Genomic DNA, 18,972 nt, shown 5'->3' on the forward strand with positions numbered 1-18,972 from the left:
GCATTTATGAAAGTTAGTCATATGTAATTAGGTACATGATTTTGGTTTATACATGAATCATGCATGGTTTTTTGATCATGAATGGTATTGAGGAATGTCCCAAATTACCTGTATATACCTATGTTGGCATGGGTGATCTTCTCCCAACAGTTCTAACAAATTTTTCTGCTGTCACCAACAATTGGTATCAGAGCGATCTTGTAGCGGCAAGAATGGCAGCAGAGAGACAAGTTCATAACTTTGTTCAACCCGTCATCCCATGATTTGATGGTCACTATGATCATTGTACGATGTTGATGGAAAATTTCCTCAAACCAAAGGAGTTCTTTGATATGGTGGAGACAGGGTATGAGAGCCAAGTGAAGGCAAGGTGTTCTCAGCTGTTCAACAGCAATGATTGCTAGAATCAAAGTTGAAAGACCTGAAGATCAAGAACTACTTATTTCAGTCCATTGATCGAACTATCTTGGAAACGATGCTTTAGAAGAATACGTCCAAGGATATTTGGAATTCAATGAAGACAAAGTACCAAGGTTCAATGAGAGTAAAGCGTGCTCAACTTCAAGCAATTAGAAAAGACTTTGAAATTCTCCAAATGCAAAAGGAAGAAGCAGTGAATGATTATATTGGCGAGGTTATGAGCATTACAAATAAAATGAGGATGCATGGTCATTCAATCACTGATGTTGCAGTTGTAGAAAATATTTTGCGATCTTTAACTCCAAAATTTGATTATATTGTATGTTCTATAGAAGAAGCAAACAATGTCGAAGAGATGCAAATTGATGAACTCTAAAGCTCCCTGCTAGCACATGAGCAGAAGCTCAATCGTACGAGTGCAATAAAGGAGATGACAACCTTAAAGATATCCACACCAGGTGAAGCTTCAAGCTCCACAAGTAGAGGGCGAGAAAGAAGCAAAGGTTATGGAAGAGGTGGTCGAAAAAGAAGTAGAGATGTTGGCAGATCATCAGATCTAGCCAGAGGTGATAATGAAAAAAAAGGCAAGGGGCATTTTGAGAAGTCCAAGCTTGAATGCTACAGATGTGGACGTCTTGGACATTACAAGAACGAATGCTATACCAGGCTGAAAAAGGAGACAGGAGAACAATCCAACTTTATGGAGAAAAGAGAAAAACAAACTTTGTTGATGTTATTCCATGAAATGAAGATTGCAAATCATGGTTTGTGGGGTGTAGACTCTAGATATAGCAACCATATGACAGGTTGTACGGAATTTTTCTCAACTCTTGTTAAAAATTTTCGTATTACTGTTTATCTTGACAACAATGCAACAGTCCAAGGGATGGGAAAAGAAGCCGTAGATATTAAGACTAGAAATGACTTTGTAGAGTCAATTTTTAATGTGTTTTATATTTTTGATTTGAAGGTCAACTAGCTTAGTATTGGTCAATTGCAAGAAAAGAGGTATGTGATCACATTTCAAAATAATAAATGTGAGATTTATGACTCCAGAAGAGGATCGATTTCTACAATGAAGATGACCACTAACCGCCTATCTCCATTGACATTAAATATCATTGCTAGAAGTTTGATGGCGAAGAAAGAAGATACCAAATGACTTTGACATTTTAGGTATGGTAATCTACACTTTAAGGGGCTAAAGATGTTGTCCTCAAAGAATATGGTGGCTGGGTTCCTAGATATCACTCCTCCCTCGTAAATTTGTGAGACTTGTGTGGTAGCACAACATGAAAGAGATTCATTTTCATCCGGGAAATCAAGAAGAACTCAAGAAATTTTGGAGTTGGTTCATTCAGACTTATGTGGTCTAATCTCTACAGCATCGAATGGTAACAAGAAATATTTCACGACTCTCATTGATGATTTTAGTAGAAAAACATGGATTTATTTCTTGCACACCAAACCAGAAGCCTTTGATTGCTTCAAGAATTTTTGTGCTACGATGAAAACTGAGAAGAAGAGTTAAGGCTATAAGAATTGAAAGAGGTGAAGAATTTTGCTCTAACGAGTTTACTAAGTTTTGTGAAGAGAAGACCATAAGAAGGCAGTTGACAGCAGCATATGCACCACACAAAATGGTGTGGCTGAAAGGAAGAATACGACCATTTTCAACCTGGTTTAAAGTTTGCTAAATAAAGGAGAAGTTTCAAAGAAATTATGGCCAGAAACTATTGTGTGGTCAGTTCACATTCTCAACCAGATCCCTACTTTCTCTGTTAGGGATTGTGGCATATGTACACATTTCTGACTAGAGAAGAAAGAAACTTAAGGACAAGAGTTTGAAATGTGAGTTCCTTGGAGTAAGTGGGACTTTTAAGGCGTACAAACTATATGATCTATTGACAAAGAAGACATGAAAATGGGAATAAAAGGTAACTGTGAATCAGCAGATTCCTGTGGATCTTGAAGAAAAATTTCAAACCCCTATTCAACCTCACTGTGAGCATGAAGAGAGCACATCGCAAGCTCAACAAGAAGAACCAATTGAAGAAGATCATGATTACCATCAAAGAAATCCAAAAAAAAAAAAAAAAGAGACCACCTTGGGATCATTGATTATGTAGTGAATTATGACTCAAATTCTAATAGTGCTTATTTTCATTATTTATGGATAATGATCCAATTGTCTATGAAGAAGATGTAAAGGAGAAGAAATTGAGAGAAGCCATAAACAGTGAAATCAGATCCATAGAGAAGAATATGACTTGGGAGCTAACTGACCTTCCCAAAGGGTAGAACAAAATTAGAGTAAAATGGGTTTTCAAAACCAAGCTAAATGAACATGGTGAGATGGATAAGTACAAGGCATGTCTAGTAGCAAAAGGATACAAGCAAAAGTTGGAAGTTTATTATAAGGAGGTATTTGCACTAGTAGCACGTCAAGAGACTATAAGACTTATAATTTCAATTGCAGCACAGAAATCATGGCCTATTTATCAACTTGATGTGATGGCAACCTTCTTACATGGAGAGCTTCAAGAAGAGGTATATGTGGAGCAACTAGATGGTTTTGTACAAAAAGGTAAAGAAGAAAAAGTGTATAGGTTGAAGAAAACTCTATATGGTTTGAAGCAAGCTCTGAGAGCATGGTACAATCACATTGATTCTCATTTTCAAAAGATGGGATTCATTAAATGCCCATATGAACATACATTGTAAGTGAAAGCTAAAAAAAGAAGGTAACATTCTCATTATTTGCTTGTATGTTGATGATTTAATATTTACTGGCAATAATGAAGAAATGTTTGAACTTTTTAAGAAGTGTGTGATGAAAGAATTTGGAATGACAGATCTTGGTTTGATGAAATATTTTCTTGGAGTAGAAGTTACTCAACCTGCCATTGGTAACTTTATTTATTATAAGAAATATGGTCAAGAGCTGCTTGCAAGATTAAAAATGAATGAGCGCAAATTTGGAACTCCATCCGAATTGGTTTGAAGTTGCACAAGGATATTGAAGGGCGAAAGGATGATAATAAGTATTTTAAGCAAATTGTGGGAAGCTTGATGTACTTAACCTCAACAAGACCAGACATCATGGATGCTATTAGCATGATAAGTCGCTGCATGGAGCATCCAACGAAAAACATCTCAATGCAGCAAGCAGAATACTTCGATACGTAAGAGGAACTTTTAATTTGGGGGTATTCTACAAAAAAGGAGGTGACTCAAAGATGGTTGGCTATATAGATAGCGACTATGCAGGTGATATCGATGATCGTAAAAGACTTCAAGAAGTATTTTTATGATGAGTTCATGAGCTATTTGCTGGTCTTCAAAGAATCAGCCTATGGTGATACTCTCAAATACAGAAGCAAGAGTATTTGGCAGCAGCATGCTCATGCGAAGAAATTTGGTTAAGAAAGATGCTTGAAATTATTAATCAGAAGCAACCAAGTTTGACTATTATCTATTGTGATAATAGGTCATCTATCAAGTTATCTAAAAATCCTGTGATGCACGGAAGGAGTAAGCACATTGATGTTCGGTTTCATTTCTTGCGTGATTTGTATAAAGAAGGTACTATTGAACTCAATTTTTTTTTGGAATGAAGAATAAATCGCAGACCTATTCACAAAACCCTTGAAACAACCATTGTTTGAGAAACTTGGAAGAATATGGGGATGTGCAGAATCTAGGATGTGGCTCAAGAGGATGAAGTGAAGTTCTAAACTGATTTCTGCCGAATTCTATTTAAAGGAGGGTGTTGAAGAGTTACTTGTAGATACATGTATACGTACATGTATAAGTACATTTATGAATAGATGCATGTACATGAAGGTTCATTAGTTCATATTTAATGAGGTGCATGATTTTGGTTTATACATGAATCATATAAGTACATTTATGAATAGATGCATGTACATGAAGGTTCATTAGTTCATATTTAATGAGGTGCACAATTTTGGTTTATACATGAATCATATGCATGGTTTTTGGATTATGAATGGTATTGAGGAATGTCCCAAATTACCTATATATATATATATATATATGTAGGCAACGGTGGAAATGGTAGAAAATCAATTTAGCACCACTTCCTAGTAATACAAAGTTATCTCCTATCAAAAGTTCTACCAAATTTCTCTATCGTCACCCATAGAGTATGGCGGTGGCCTAGAATAATATGGTGATGTATGAATCTCAGTTTCTATGGTGGTGTATTTCAAGTCACTACACACCAAACTTGTCACAACCGGAATTTTGAGGCTTCGAATCCATGTCGAGATTCAAAAGATGAAAGAAAAGAAAAATTAAAACAAAAGTAAAATAAGAAAAATGCGGTAAATTTAAAGTCAATTTAAAGACGGTACTGTTCAAGTGTATTACAAACATGAAACAATTACAAATCAAAATACAAATGACTCAAAATATAAAAAATAAATTGATGCTCCAAAAGGACCCTTTCTATGATCGCATAGCTCTTGAACGCTTCTCCACCTTGATCTCCAACTTGAAAAAACATGAACAAAGAAAGGGGAAAGGGGTGACCATAAAAATACACCTCTCATTGCATCATTTACGTGGTAAAGACTCTTATTGCATCCTTAGTAAGTATCCACTGACTTTTCTTAGGGCCTAGGTAATTATTTTTTGGTATCATCTACCTATGCAGTCCTCCATCTCTTATCAAGGCAGATTCAACTTATGCATGGCAGTACCTTCTTATATTGTATACCCATTGTAGTCCCACAACCCCTCTTAAGGTGGGTTTACATCACACAGTAGCAATTTCTCGTGTCACCTACTCATGTAGTTCACCGTCCCCTCCCAAGCCGTGCTTACTATTAAAGATCACGTATTTGTTTAGATTGCTGTATCTGATTAAATATCTTTATAGTTAGGAGTTAGATTTAGTTTTGATTTGATTTGATTTAGTTTTTTATTTTTTACTGGTTTGTTACCAAATCTTCTCATCAACCATTCAATCACTCACTCTTTCCTACCTAATTGGTATTAGATCTATCTTCTTAAGGGATTTGTGACATCAAAATGGGAGGAGAATCCAATTTTTCAGTTGTTGCACCAGCAGTCTTCGATGGAGACAATTATCAAATGTGACTACTTCGTATGGAGACTTATTTGGAGGCTTTGGATCTTTGGGAAGCAATATAAGAGGATTACGAGATCCCTCCACTTACAGCAAATCCTACTGTAGCACAAATCAAAGTACAGAAGAAAAAGAAGACAAGGAAATCAAAGGAAAAAGCTTGCCTATTTGTCGCTGTATCTCAAATGATCTTCATGCGAATAATGTCCCTCAAAACAGCAGAGGAAATCTGGGATTATCTCAAGGCTGAATATGAAGGAGATGAGAGGATTCGTGGAATGAAAGTCTTGAATTTGATTAGGGATTTCGAGTTGCAGAAAATGAAGGAGTCGGAGTCGGTGAAAGAGTACTCTGACAGACTTCTCAACATTGCCAACAAGGTGAGATTGCTTGGTTCTGTGTTAAATGATTCCAGGATCGTTGAAAAGCTGCTAGTCACTGTTCCAGAGAAGTTTGAAGCCACCATTACTACTCTGGAGAACACCAAAGATCTATCAAAGATTTGTCTTACAAAGCTCTTGAATGCTTTACAAGCACAAGAGCAAAGGAGATCTATGAGACAAGAAGGGGTGATTGAAGGTGCCTTGCCTATTAAGCATCAAGACACCAGCAGATATAAAAATAAGAAAAATTTCAAAAACCAATCGATGAATGGAGATTCATCTGCCAATTATCAGAAGACAAAAGGAGGAGGTTTCAAAAAATATTATCCACCTTGTTGCCATTGTGAGAAGAAAAGTCATCCACTATACAAGTGTTGGAGAAAACCTGATGCCAAATGCTCCAAATGCAATCAACTTGGACATGAAGCTGTGATCTGCAAAGTCAAAGGACAGGTAAAAGAAGTAGATGCACAGGTAGTTGATCAAGAAGAAGAAGATCAATTGTTTGTGGTCACTTGTTTCTTAGGCAAAGAATCAAGCGAGAGCTGGTTGATTGATAGCGGGTGCACAAATCACATGACATATGACAATGAGTCTTTTGAGGAATTAAGAGACATTGAAGTCAAGAGAGTAAGGATTGACAATGGTGAACACTTGGAAGTCAAGAGAAAAGGCTATAAAGTGTTGTTTGAGAATGAGCAGTGTTTGATGAGAGATGCTAGTGGCAAAGAGTTGTTCAATGTCAAAGTGAAAGGAAAAAACTTTGCTCTAAATCCAATGGAGAAAGAGCAGATGACCTTTATATCCCAGAGCTAGTGCCACTTAGATTTGGCACAAAAGACTTGGACACTTTCATCATCAAGATTTGCTTCAGATGCAGTCAAAGAAACTGGTAGAAGGACTTGCTGACATTGATGATGACAGGCTTCCTTGCTGTGCTTGTAATTTTGGGAAGCAATATAGGCAACCATTTCCTAAACAGGCATGGAGAGCCTTGAAAAAACAATAGCTGGTTCATACTGATCTTTGTGGTCCTCAGCGAACACCATCATTAAATGGTAATCTTTATTATATTATTTTTATTGATGATCTAACAAGAATGTGTTGGATGTTCTTGTTGAAACAAAAGTCAGAAGTTGCAGGTGTGTTTTGGAAATTCAAACCCAGAATTGAGAATGAAGGTGCATGCTTGATTCAGACTATAAGATCAGATAATGGCAAGGAGTACACTTCAGAAACTTTAAACAAGTTTTGTGAAAAGGCTGGAATTAAGCATCAATTGACAGCACCATACACTCCTCAATAGAATGACGTCAGTGAAAGGAGGAATAGATTCATAATGGAGATGATGAGATGCATGCTTCATGAGAAGAATCTTCCACGTTTTTGGGGAGAAGCAGCAAACACTGCTATGTACTTGCAAAATAGAATTTCAACAAAAGCTGTGAAGCTGACACCATTTGAAGTTTGGTATGGTTATAAACCTTCTTTAAAGTTCCTTAAAGTATTTGGGTGTCTTTGCTTCACTTACATTCCACAGGTCAAGCATGATAAGCTTGACAAAAAGGTAGAAGGTGACATCTTTGTTGGGTATAGTACTATATTCAAAGCTTACAGAGTTATTCAACCACACACTAGTCGTGTTATTGTGAGCCGAGATGTTCATTTTGCTGAAAATAAGCAATGAAATTGGGAAGAACTAACGAAGGTGAATCAGATTTCTAATGCATCAAACAATTTAACCTTTGGTACCATGTTAGAAGAGTCTGAAGATGAACGACAAGATGCTTTGGTTGATGATGCACCTGTCAAAGGAGGAGCTTTCGATGATCGAGAAAGACAAAACCTGGGAGTTGGTTAATCGACCTCTAAACAGAAAGATAATTGGAGTAAGATGGGTGTTCAGGAAAAAACTACGGGTCTTCATCCATTTCTACACATAGTAGCAATTTATCGTGTTGCCTATTCATGTAGTCCTTCATCCCCTCTCAAAGTGGGTTTACGAAATTTCACTCATTTCTACACATAGTAGCAATTTATTGTGCCACCTATTCATGTAGTCCCTTGTCCCCTCTAAGGTGGGTTTATGGGTCTTGATCTGTTTCTACACATAACCGAAGTTTCTTATGTTGCCTAACTCATGTAGTCTCTCATCCCCTCTCAAGGTGGGTTTACGGGCTTTGACCCATTTTTACACACAGTGGCGATTCCTTAAATTGATACCATTCATGCTGCCATTGGTTTCGTAAGTTTTCATGAGGTTCCTTGGGTGCGTGGAGATTTATTAGGTTCTTAGGGGTATCTAGGCTTTTAAAATCTCATCCTTCACAATGAAAAGCATATAGAACAACATTCATCACAAATCTCATCATAGGGACATTTTAGTAATTTCGTACATCATGCATAACATACTTATCCATATTGTCAACTTGTATTCTAGTCATGCATATTCTCTTCCTAGCGTAGCATAATACATAAAATAACATGCTTCTAAAAGTCTCAACCTATGGGCATAACAATAATTTTTCATAATATACATACAATACATACTCATCCACAAATGCTATTCCAAAGTCCTTTAACATGCAATTTCTAACGACCTAATTAAGGAATGCTTGTATGCTAGCACGACCTAGTGATCCCTACCAGAATTACTTGCCTAAAGTCTATGTGATTACTTATATGGATGAAGCGAGCCTTCTCAAGCTAGTTTTTCGGATGTTAGAGTTCCAAAAATTTTGAAATTTCTCTGGTAGGTCTAAATTAAATTAAAATTAGGGTTAGTATCGAAATCAGAACAAAAATTTGACGAATCAAAGTTGAACGAAACAAAATTACCAATCCCACACATCCCACACGCGGTTGAAGAACACCACATGTGCATAGCCCACGCGCACGCGCAGACTCACTTAGGGGAAGGGTTGGCTTGCTCATGCCTTGCCACATGTCGTCTGCTCATTTTCTAAGAGGAATCAACGTGTGCTGAGTTCGATTTGTAGTTATCGTAATTTCCTTTCAATTCTCAAATGCCGACATGTGTCACACTCCAATGGGTCGCAGGTTGGATCCTCTGGTTGGGTTGCGGTTCGATTTTTTGGGTTGGGTTGCTTCACAAGTCATACACGTCTACCACCCTTCGATACTCGTCTGCACTCCAGTCTGCCATGCAACATTGTACATTGTTCAACATGTGGCCCATTGATTGTCAGTTGCGCAGTGCCAGAACCATACTATGAAGAGAGCAGGTTGTGACCCTCACGTCGAGACGAGCAAAGTGATGACCCTCAAGAGGCACCCATTCGGCCATGCGAGGGTCAATATAGAAAAATGTCATGATGCGACCGAGGAGGATGGTGCATCATCCGATACACCATATAACATGTGCATTGAAGAGGAAATGAGGCATAAGATAGTGAGAATCAATGAGTAGACAAGAATGTCACAGATAGGCAATGACTATCAAAGTTGTTGTTACCTACTTGTTTTTAGCTTATAATTTCACTAGATGGAATGCATTCCTTCCTATATAAGGTAAGTAGATGAGTAGTTTCCTTAAGTGTTAATTTCAAGACTTCAATAGTAGGACCCCACCCTCTCATTAGCTCGAGAGGAACTTGATTTATGATTGCATCATAAACAAATTGTTCATCAGATATTTAGTTGTACTTAAAGGTGGAAGATGTAATTATAGAGGTAAAACGAACTTTTGACCTAATTGTAATTAGGAATAGCTTGTAAAGAATCAACTTGTTTGTAATATTTATATAAATGGGTGCAACTTGTTTTACCGTGCATAAGATTGAAATTCTATGTCTATAATGGAACAACCTATAGTTAATGAATGAAAAATGATTAATTAAATATTTAATGAATTAATTTTATATCATTAGAACTTATAACATGCAAGTTCATAAGATCACTTTACTAGTTCATAGTAACACAAAAAGATTCAATTTAATTGAAAGAAAAATTTGAAAGGTTCAAATTAATATGTAATATTTTGCATCATAACCCTGATACTACTAATACAAACAATGAACCTCAATGCTTGTAGCTTGTATGAAATTGTCCACTTTAAGCATAAACTCTCGTGACTTAGCTTTTGGTTTCTCCAAAAGGCCTCGTATGAATGAGGATAGTATCCCTTACTTATATACTCATGATCTTCCTCTTAATAATCGAAGGTGGAACTCAAACAATCCTCAACCATCTTTCTCTCAAACAAATCACACCATTGAACCTTCTTTGAGGACTACTTCTCAGCCTCTCTTGACGACTCTCTTCTTTAGAGCCCTCAAACAATGTACACCACTGAGCCTCCCTTTAAGCAAGCTCACAACTTCTATATTCGATACCTGAGTCATCATGATTGTACCTTCGAGGCTCACAGCCTCTTTGTTTGATACTTGAAAATTCTATTAACATGACTACCAAATGTTGATTTGATCCTCGATTGAAGCACACTATTTATTATTAATGAGAGACCAACTATTCAAGTTATCCTTCAAAAAAATTTATTACTTGAACGATCCGTCTAAGCTAAGATATCTATTTTCCCATATGAGATTACTAATAATTACACGTAACCTTACTTTTAGTCTTCTTTATTTTTTTTCTTTGCCATATTAATTTAATCTTTGACTCAAAAAGAGAATATAATTTTTAATTTATTTAATTTTTGATGTACATTATCAAGTGACTTCTCTGACGACTCTTTTTCTACCATAGATTTTACTATTACTACACGTTGAGACGCGTAACTTCAAACTTTCACAATAATATGATATTGTCCAACGTATATTTTTAAAGCTTTACCTTTGATTTTCTTATAAAAAAATTAAAAAAAAAAATTGCAAATTATTTATATACTCATGATCATTCATTTAATCTTTAATAAATTAACGTAGGACTACAACAATACTCAACCTTCAATACATTCTCGAACTTTTAAAATGGGTTAAATATATTTGAGATTTTAAAATTTTAATTTATCTATAAAATATAAATTTGTATTTTAAGTCTAATAAAATCATAAAATTTTAAAGTTTGACTAATGGAATCAAATCAAACTTGGCTGCATCAACTTTTCTACGTTCACATTGAATCCATTAAGATAGATTTTCAAAACAAGAGTCCCATTGGATATAAAGATAGCCAAGAAGGAGAAGCCGAAGCCGAAGCCAAAGCGGCAGCCATGGATATTATCTTCCTTTCCATTTCCCTCTCTATGCTATCTATCTTTCTTGCCTTCATCTTTCTTCTTCGACCACCTCGCCAAAACCTTCCACCAACCCCATTTTTTTCTCTTCCAATTATTGGTCATCTCCATCTCATCAGACACCCTCTCCATCGAATCCTTCACAACCTCTCCAAAACCTATGGACATGTCTTCTCCCTCCGATTCGGTTCACGGATCGTTGTAGTTGTATCATCGCCTTCGGTCGTACAAGAATGCTTTACAAAGAACGATATTGTTCTTGCAAATCGCCCATTGTTGGGCACCGGAAAGCACTTAGCATACAACCATACCACCATGGCCGTCGCCCCTTATGGCGATCACTGGCGAAACCTTCGTCGAATCGGTGCCCTCGAGATTTTCTCTACGAGTCGGCTAAATCTATTCTTGGGAATTCGAGAGGACGAAGTTAAACGCTTGATGCTTAGATTACGTGGGAGTTCGTCAGAAGAATTCACTCTAGTCGAGCCCGAGACCATGTTCTTAGATCTTATGTACAATGTTATTATGAGAATGGTGGCGGGGAATAAGCCTTACGAACACGATAAGGGACGATCGAGGGAATTTAGAGAGCTCGTGACAAAGATTATGGCGGTTGGTGGGACAACAAATCCAGGAGACTTCATACCAATATTGAATTGGATTGATCCCACAGGTTTGGAGAAGAAGATTATGAAGCTTGGACGGAAAATGGATGAACTTCTTCAAGAATTAGTTGATGGGATAAGATATCAAAAGGGTGCAGGAAACACTATGATTGATCGCTTACTTCATTTGCAAAAAACTGAGCCTCAAAATCATACCGACCAAATTATCAAAGGCCTAATACAAGTATGTATATTCATCTCTTTCTCCTATGATAACGTGGCTTTACTTTTTGTTTCTTAAGAACGCTTCATTCTAATGGAGTTGTATTCCTTACTTATAAATCCATGATCATCCTCTAAATTAACCAACATGGGACTCTCTCTCGAACAAGTACACTATAGAGCCTCCGTTGAGGTCTATGGAGTCCTCGAACAGTGTGATGTCCCATAGTGGTTGGGTAAACTATGGCAACGAAACGGGTCTGCGGGCCGGCAACCCGACCAGCTAAGAGCAAAGGAGAACAAAACACCTTTATAAGGGTGTGGAAATCTTCCCCTAGCAGACGCGTTTTAAAACCTTAAGGGAAAACTCGAAAGGGAAAGTTCAAAGAGTACAATATTTGTTAGCGGTGGATCTGGGTTGTTACAAATGGTATCAAAACTAGACACCAGACGATGTGTCAGCCTTCTTGCTGTTCCCCGAAGGGTGATAGACACGAGGCGGTGTGCTAGTAAGGACGCTGGGCCCCAAAGAGGGGTGGATTTGGAGGGGGTTCCACATCGATTGGAGAAAGGAACGAGTGCCAGTGAGGACGCTGGGCCCTGAAGGAGGGTGGATTGTGATGTCCCACATTGGTTGGGGAGAAGAACAAAACACCCTTTTTAAGGGTGTGGAAACCCTCCCCTAGCAAACGCGTTTTAAAGCCTTGAGGGGAACCCGAAAGGGAAAATCCAAAGTGGACAATATTTGTTAGCAGTGGATTTGGGTCGTTACAAACAACCTCCTCTTAATCAAGGCTCGACTCCTTCTCTCGAGTCCTCGCACAAAGTACACTCTTTATTCGACACTTGAGTCACTTTTGACTACACTTTCGAGACTCACAACTTCTTTATTCGACATTTGAGAATTCTATTGACATGGCTAAAAAGTGTTTGATTCTCGCAGATCACATTAATAGCAGGGATTGACACAACAGCGGTAACCTTAGAATGGGCGCTCTCACATCTACTCAACAATCCAGAGGTTTTGGAGAAAGCAAAAGTCGAGATAGACAGTTCCATTGGACAAGAGCGTCTAGTCAACGAAGCCGATTTGTCGAGTTTGAACTACCTGCAAGGAATAATTTCGGAGACTCTAAGGTTGACCCCAGCAGCTCCTTTGCTAGTGCCACATTGCGCTTCTAAAGACACTAAAATTGGAGGGTATGATGTACCACGTGAGACGATTGTATTGATTAATGCTTGGGCTATTCATAGAGATCCAAGCCTTTGGGAAGATGCCACCCGTTTTAAGCCTGAAAGGCATGCAAACCCTATTGGAATTGACTCATATAAATTTCTACCATTTGGGTTGGGGAGGAGAGCCTGCCCTGGAGTAGGAATAGCTCAACGAATGGCTACCTTAACTTTGGGAATGTTGATTCAATGCTTTGAGTGGGAAAGAGAGGGCAGCTCGTTGGTTGATATGAGTGAAGGTGAAGGGGTTACTATGCCCAAAGCTCAACGATTGGTAGCAAAGTGTAAACCACGTCCGATCATGAAAACCATTTTTAACGAAGCAGTTCTATCACAATATCCGAAAAGAATGTGATTGTCAACCCAAATTTTCATGGTTATTCTTGTATTAGTTATTTCATTGTTCTTGGTTATTCTTGTATTAGTTATTTCATTGTTCTTGAGGTTTACGAACTCTTGAGAGGTTATATGTCCAAAAATTTTGTAGTGTTTAAATCGTGATCACATCACAAGTCATTGGCATTATTGTTTTTATTGCTCAAATTTAAGCATTCATTATAAGGGTGTGAAAACTTCTCCCTTGTAGACGTCAATCTACAAACGCAATATGTTGACTATATAAAAATCAAACGTAAATGTTGTGCTCACTGGGGTTTGAAGGAAGACAAGCACCGCCTATGTGTTGCCCACGTGCTCATGCGTGAGTGTCTTCATCAGCTAGTTTGAGGGTGCAATAAGTAGGTTGGTTATTACGTATAAATTTATACTCACACTCCTCCATTTCTTTTTCAAGTGACTGATGCCACTAGTCAAGGCGAGGGGTGCTTGGGAGCTCTGCAGCCACAGAGGGCATCGACCTTGGGTATCTAGTGTGTCTGTAGCCACAGAGTAGTGTGGTTAGGTGTTAGTAGGCTACTAGTCGAGATGGGGGAGCATTCGAGAGTTGCATGGTCACAGTGAGAGCCATTCCGTCAATTTGTCTATTGTATTTCGAGTCTTTTATGTTTCATTTTATAAATGTATCCCAATCTCATTTCTCTGTTTATAATAAACTTGAACAACATCGTCTTGTAACTCTTGGACTGCTTTAGAGCTACCTCGCCCTCTCATATATGAAATTTCACCCTATCAATACCAAAAGGTCACAACGCAGGTGACATAGCTGTAACCCTCCTTCTGCCTCTCCTAGGCACTAGTGCATGAGGCCTCATTCAGTTGGCCTTCTATGACCACTCTCTATCAGCTTCCTGTGGTCCGTTTTGTTTAACCTTAGGCGTTTGGGCAGCGATATTGATCGTGGCCCTTCTCCTGCCCCTCTTGGGCGCCGATCCGTTAGTCATTGCCTTTCTCTTTGGAGACATAATCTATCATAAGACAGAAAATTTTGGTTACCACATATCCTAGCACCTAGCACGTCATTCCATTAAAAAACCATAGACAGTTACATCATAATCTTTAGGCTCTCATGAAACTTATTCTAACCCTCATAATTTTTCAAAATTTCTTTAGGTATCATCGAGATTTGCTAGACTCTTGGGATGTCTAGGCAGTTTAGATCTCATCTCACATTTTCAAGTTACTCGGGGTTAGCTTCTCGGACAATCCTCTGGGTATACTTAGGTCTAGACTTATGATCGCTACTCGCAATCCTAGGATGTTCAGTCTACTAGAGATGTACTGACCTCGGCCAACATGGAAATCATTCTAGCTCTAACACCGTATTCTTAACTTGGTTCACTCAACACATGCTTGGTTGGGGTGATATTTCTATCGATCAACTAAAACATAGGTTGAACTGGTCAGGTTACCTGAAACACGTGTTACTGTAGGATGATAGACGTGTGGCCCTCTCTTCTCATGCCACGTGTCCACTAATTAGCTAGACACGCTCACCACCAATTTCCATGACACGTGTTCCTCAGGTAGTTGCTTGCAAATTCTATTTTTCTGGAAATCGATGAGTTTCAGCTTAGAACCTATTTTTTTTTAGTATTTTCATAACTTTTCAATCGAAACTCAAATCAACATGGTTTCTTCATGAAAGTCGTAAAATTTTAATTTGTCTGCACATTTTTTCATGTAATTTTTAATCAACTATAAGAAAAGTTGATCTCACTCAAAATTGACAAAAATTACATCTTCACTGTTTCTTAAATGTATGCCGAGACTCCTCCTTTTGATCTTCATGAAAGTTGTAAGAAATCAGTTTATGTATCAAAAAATTAAATCAAGACATCAATCTCACATATCTATTGATTTTTTTTTTTTTTTTACTTTTTTTAATATATAATTTTTTTATTTGAAAAGCTATTTTTGAATGCTATTTTGTAGCAATTAAAGTGAGTTGGCTAGGGTTGGCAACATAAGAAAAAGTAAGCTCAAACAATAGAATATCTAGTCCCTTCACAAAGAGAAAATGGGATGAACCACACACAAAAAGTTAAATTAAAAAAAATAAAATAAAAGGCATGGCTAAAATGAATCATTAAACATTATTTCAAGATTTAATATTACAAATAAAATATAATATATTAGTTTTCAACGGATTAAAACATATATCTTCCAAAAAAAAAATTAAATAGAGACTACACTAAATAGTTAATTCAATTATTACTTCTTCCTAACTCAATTTGAGTAAAATAAAATTTAATTTGAAAGGATATATTAAGATTTAAAATGTCAATTAAATTCTCATGTTTCGAATTCAATCTTAGATATATATTTTTAAACACATAAGATGGTAAACTTCGAAAAAATTCGGTGCCAATAAATGAGATATTCGAAACTTCAAGTTGGTAATAATATATTACGAGATGAAATAAACGGCAACACACATATCGGTCCTAATAAAATTCGTCAAGCTAAGTTTTCACGAAACTCAATTTTCTCCTCTTCATTTACTCTATATATTCATAGTTGAAATGAGATATAACCAACAAAGCTTAAAAAAAATAAAAACACGGAAAACCTTATGCTTTATCTCTGTCTCCCTCTAATGGCATTCATATCAGCTCTCATATTTCTACTCCGACCCTCCACAAAGCTTCCCCCAAGTCCCCCTTTTTCCCTCCCAATTATAGACCATCTCTATCTCCTAAAGCGTCCCGTCCATCAAACCCTTCAAAAGCTTTCTAAAAAGTATGGCCATGTCTTCTATCTTCGCTTAGGCTCTCAACTCGTTGTCATTGTCTCGTCTCCTTCAGCGGTTAAAGAATGCTTCACCATGAATGATATCATTCTAGCAAATCAACCAAGCTCGAACATTATCAAGCACTTGACTTACAACAATACGATCTTTTCGGTGTCCCCATATGGCGATCGTTGGCGCGAACTCCGCCGAATTAGCACCATAGAGATATTCTCAGCCACTCGCCTTAATATGTTCTTGGAGACTAGGAGGGATGAAATCAAACACCTACTTGGTAAATTGTGTCGCATTTCAAGTGATAGCTTTGATGGGATCCATGATTTCTGAGTTGTCTTCAAATGTTGTGATGAGAATGGTGATGGGGAAGAGGTTTTATGGAGAGGGTGTGTAGGATTTGGAACAAGCGAGGAAATTTAGAGATATTGTGAAGCAAGTTATGCAAAAATGTGGGAGTTTTGATTCAAGAAATTTTATTCCCTTATTGAATTGGATAGATATTACTCATTATGAGAAGAGGAGGAATGATGAATTCTTGCAAGGGTTGATTGATGAGCATAGGAATCAAAAGGAAGAAGGAAGAAATACTATGATTGATCATTTACTTTCTTTGCAACAATCCCCAACTTAGATTTCATGAGTGACCAAGTTATCAAAGGCCTTGAACACTTTTATTATTGAAATTGGTTATTACTCATGAATGTAAGAGAATTTCTTTGAATCACATAAATATTTATGTCTCTTTGTTTAATTTCTGTTTGTGGGTGCGTGAGTGTGATCGTGCTTCTACTTTTGCTATAACAAAATTCATATGCTAATATAATTGGTTCTTCTCTCATGATTCGTGCAGGTAATATTGCTTGCAGGCACGGACACAATAGCAGTGACTATAGAATGGGCACTATCTCATTTGCTTAACAATCCGAATGTGTTAAAGAAGGCTAGGATTGAATTGGACTCGGTTATTCAACAAGAGAGATTGGTTGAGGAATCCGATTCATCGAAATTGAGTTATTTGGAAGGAGTAATCTCTGAGACTCTACGATTAAACCCTGCCGCTCCTTTACTCGTGTCACATTATGCATCTAAAAATTGCTCGATAGCGGGCTACGAAACCCCAAGATACAATCGTCTTGATTAACGCTTGGGCTATACATAGAGATCCAAATATTTGGGAAGATGCAAATTAACCCTGAAAGATATAAAATTACCATGGTAGATAATTTGTATAAGCTAATTCCTTTCGGCTTGGAGAGGAGAGCTTGCCCTGGTGTGGGAATGGCCCATCGGGTGGTTGGTTTGTCTTTGGCATCATTGATTCAATGCTTTGAATGGAAGAGAGTGAGTAGTGAAGTGATTGACATGACTGAGGGCGTAGGGCTCACCATGCCTAGAGCTCAACCATTGGAAGCCATGTGTAAATCGAGGCCAATTGTAGAAAGGGTTCTCATGTAGTAATTAACATTTACGAAAGATAGGATCTAGTAGAAATATATGGGTAAATATTTCATAAAGATAATGGTAAATATATAGCAAATATTTGGTAAAGATTTGGTTGATTATATATGAGGTTAAAAATGTTAAAACTATATCTAGTAAATTGAAACCTTATATATACCTATTGACCAGTGATTCTAAAATGTACTTTCTCCCTCATTTGTATTTTATATTTTGAATTTTCTCTCCCCTGTTCTTTCTATTCATCTTGATCGAGTGTCTCCGTTGGTGTGGATGTGGATCCTAACAATTGGTATCAGAGCTAGGCGAAATTTACCACAATTTGTGAAGATGAAAAATTCAAATATTGAAATTGAAAAGTTTGATGGATCCAATTTCGATTTTTGGAAGATGTAGATTGAAGATTGTCCGTACCAGAAAGGTCTTCACAAATCCCTATTGGGGTGAAGCCGGCTACTATGACCATGGAGCAGTGGAAGCTCAAGGATCGCCAGACCTTAGGGTTGATCCGGTTGACACTGTTCAGAAACGTGGCGTTCAACATCAAAAGGAGAAGACGACATTAGACCTATTGAAGGCGCTGTCGAATATGTACGAAAAACTATCGACTATGAACATGTATTTGATGCGGAGCCTGTTCAATTACAAATTTAAAGATGACAATTCTTCCATATAGTTAGTAGAAGATACTGAGGATGCTCTAAACCTTAGTGTGGACAACCCGATTGAATCTTGGATTTTGGATTCAGGTGCATCGTTTTATTCGTCTCCAAATCAAGTATTGTTTCAAAATTTCGTCTCCAAATCAGGAAATTTTGAGAAGGCGTATCTTACCGACAACAAAACCTTGGAGATTGAAGGAAAGTGAGATGTCTTCATACATACTCAAACTCCAGCAGAAAATCACTCGACATTAAAGGATGTCAGATATATTCCTGGTCTCTATTGGTCAGTTGGATAGCACAGGTCATGCAACCAAGTTTGGAAAGAGTTAGTTGAAGATTGTGAAGGGTGCCATGGTGGTAGCTGTGGCACAAAATCTGGAACCCTATATACCATTGCAAGGTGTATAAACATGGTTGCTATTGTTGAGAGTGCTTCCAATTCAAGTCTATGACACAATAGACTTGGACATATGAGGGTCAAAAGAATGAAGATGTTGGCTGTGAAAT

The 18,972-nt window shown here is 37.4% G+C and overlaps 2 protein-coding genes and 1 pseudogene across 2 annotated transcripts in view; 2 read left to right on the forward strand and 1 right to left on the reverse strand.

Moving 5' to 3' along the window:
* LOC111483613 (U-box domain-containing protein 4-like) overlaps positions 1 to 18,972 on the reverse strand; it is a 261,990-nt gene that overhangs the window by 154,103 nt on the left and 88,915 nt on the right. The window lies entirely within an intron of this gene.
* LOC111483618 (cytochrome P450 81D11-like) lies at positions 11,105 to 13,695 on the forward strand. The gene is made up of 2 exons (XM_023129837.1): positions 11,105 to 11,986; positions 12,908 to 13,695. The coding sequence occupies exons 1-2, from the start codon at positions 11,114 to 11,116 to the stop codon at positions 13,550 to 13,552; spliced, it is 1,518 nt and encodes a 505-aa protein (XP_022985605.1). The 5' UTR covers positions 11,105 to 11,113; the 3' UTR covers positions 13,553 to 13,695.
* On the forward strand, positions 16,178 to 18,476 carry LOC111483670 (annotated as a pseudogene).

The sequence above is a fragment of the Cucurbita maxima genome, unplaced genomic scaffold (genome assembly GCF_002738345.1).
Source record: "Cucurbita maxima cultivar Rimu unplaced genomic scaffold, Cmax_1.0 Cma_Scf00009, whole genome shotgun sequence".
Classification (NCBI taxonomy): domain Eukaryota; kingdom Viridiplantae; phylum Streptophyta; class Magnoliopsida; order Cucurbitales; family Cucurbitaceae; genus Cucurbita; species Cucurbita maxima.

What these genes read in the sequence shown, in the direction of transcription:
- LOC111483618 (XM_023129837.1), top strand. Translation starts at nt 11,114, where the DNA reads ATGGATATTATCTTCCTTTCCATTTCCCTCTCTATGCTATCTATCTTT. An exon ending in TTATCAAAGGCCTAATACAA is followed by an intron (nt 11,987 to 12,907) that starts GTATGTATATTC and finishes TGATTCTCGCAG; the next exon opens with ATCACATTAATAGCAGGGAT.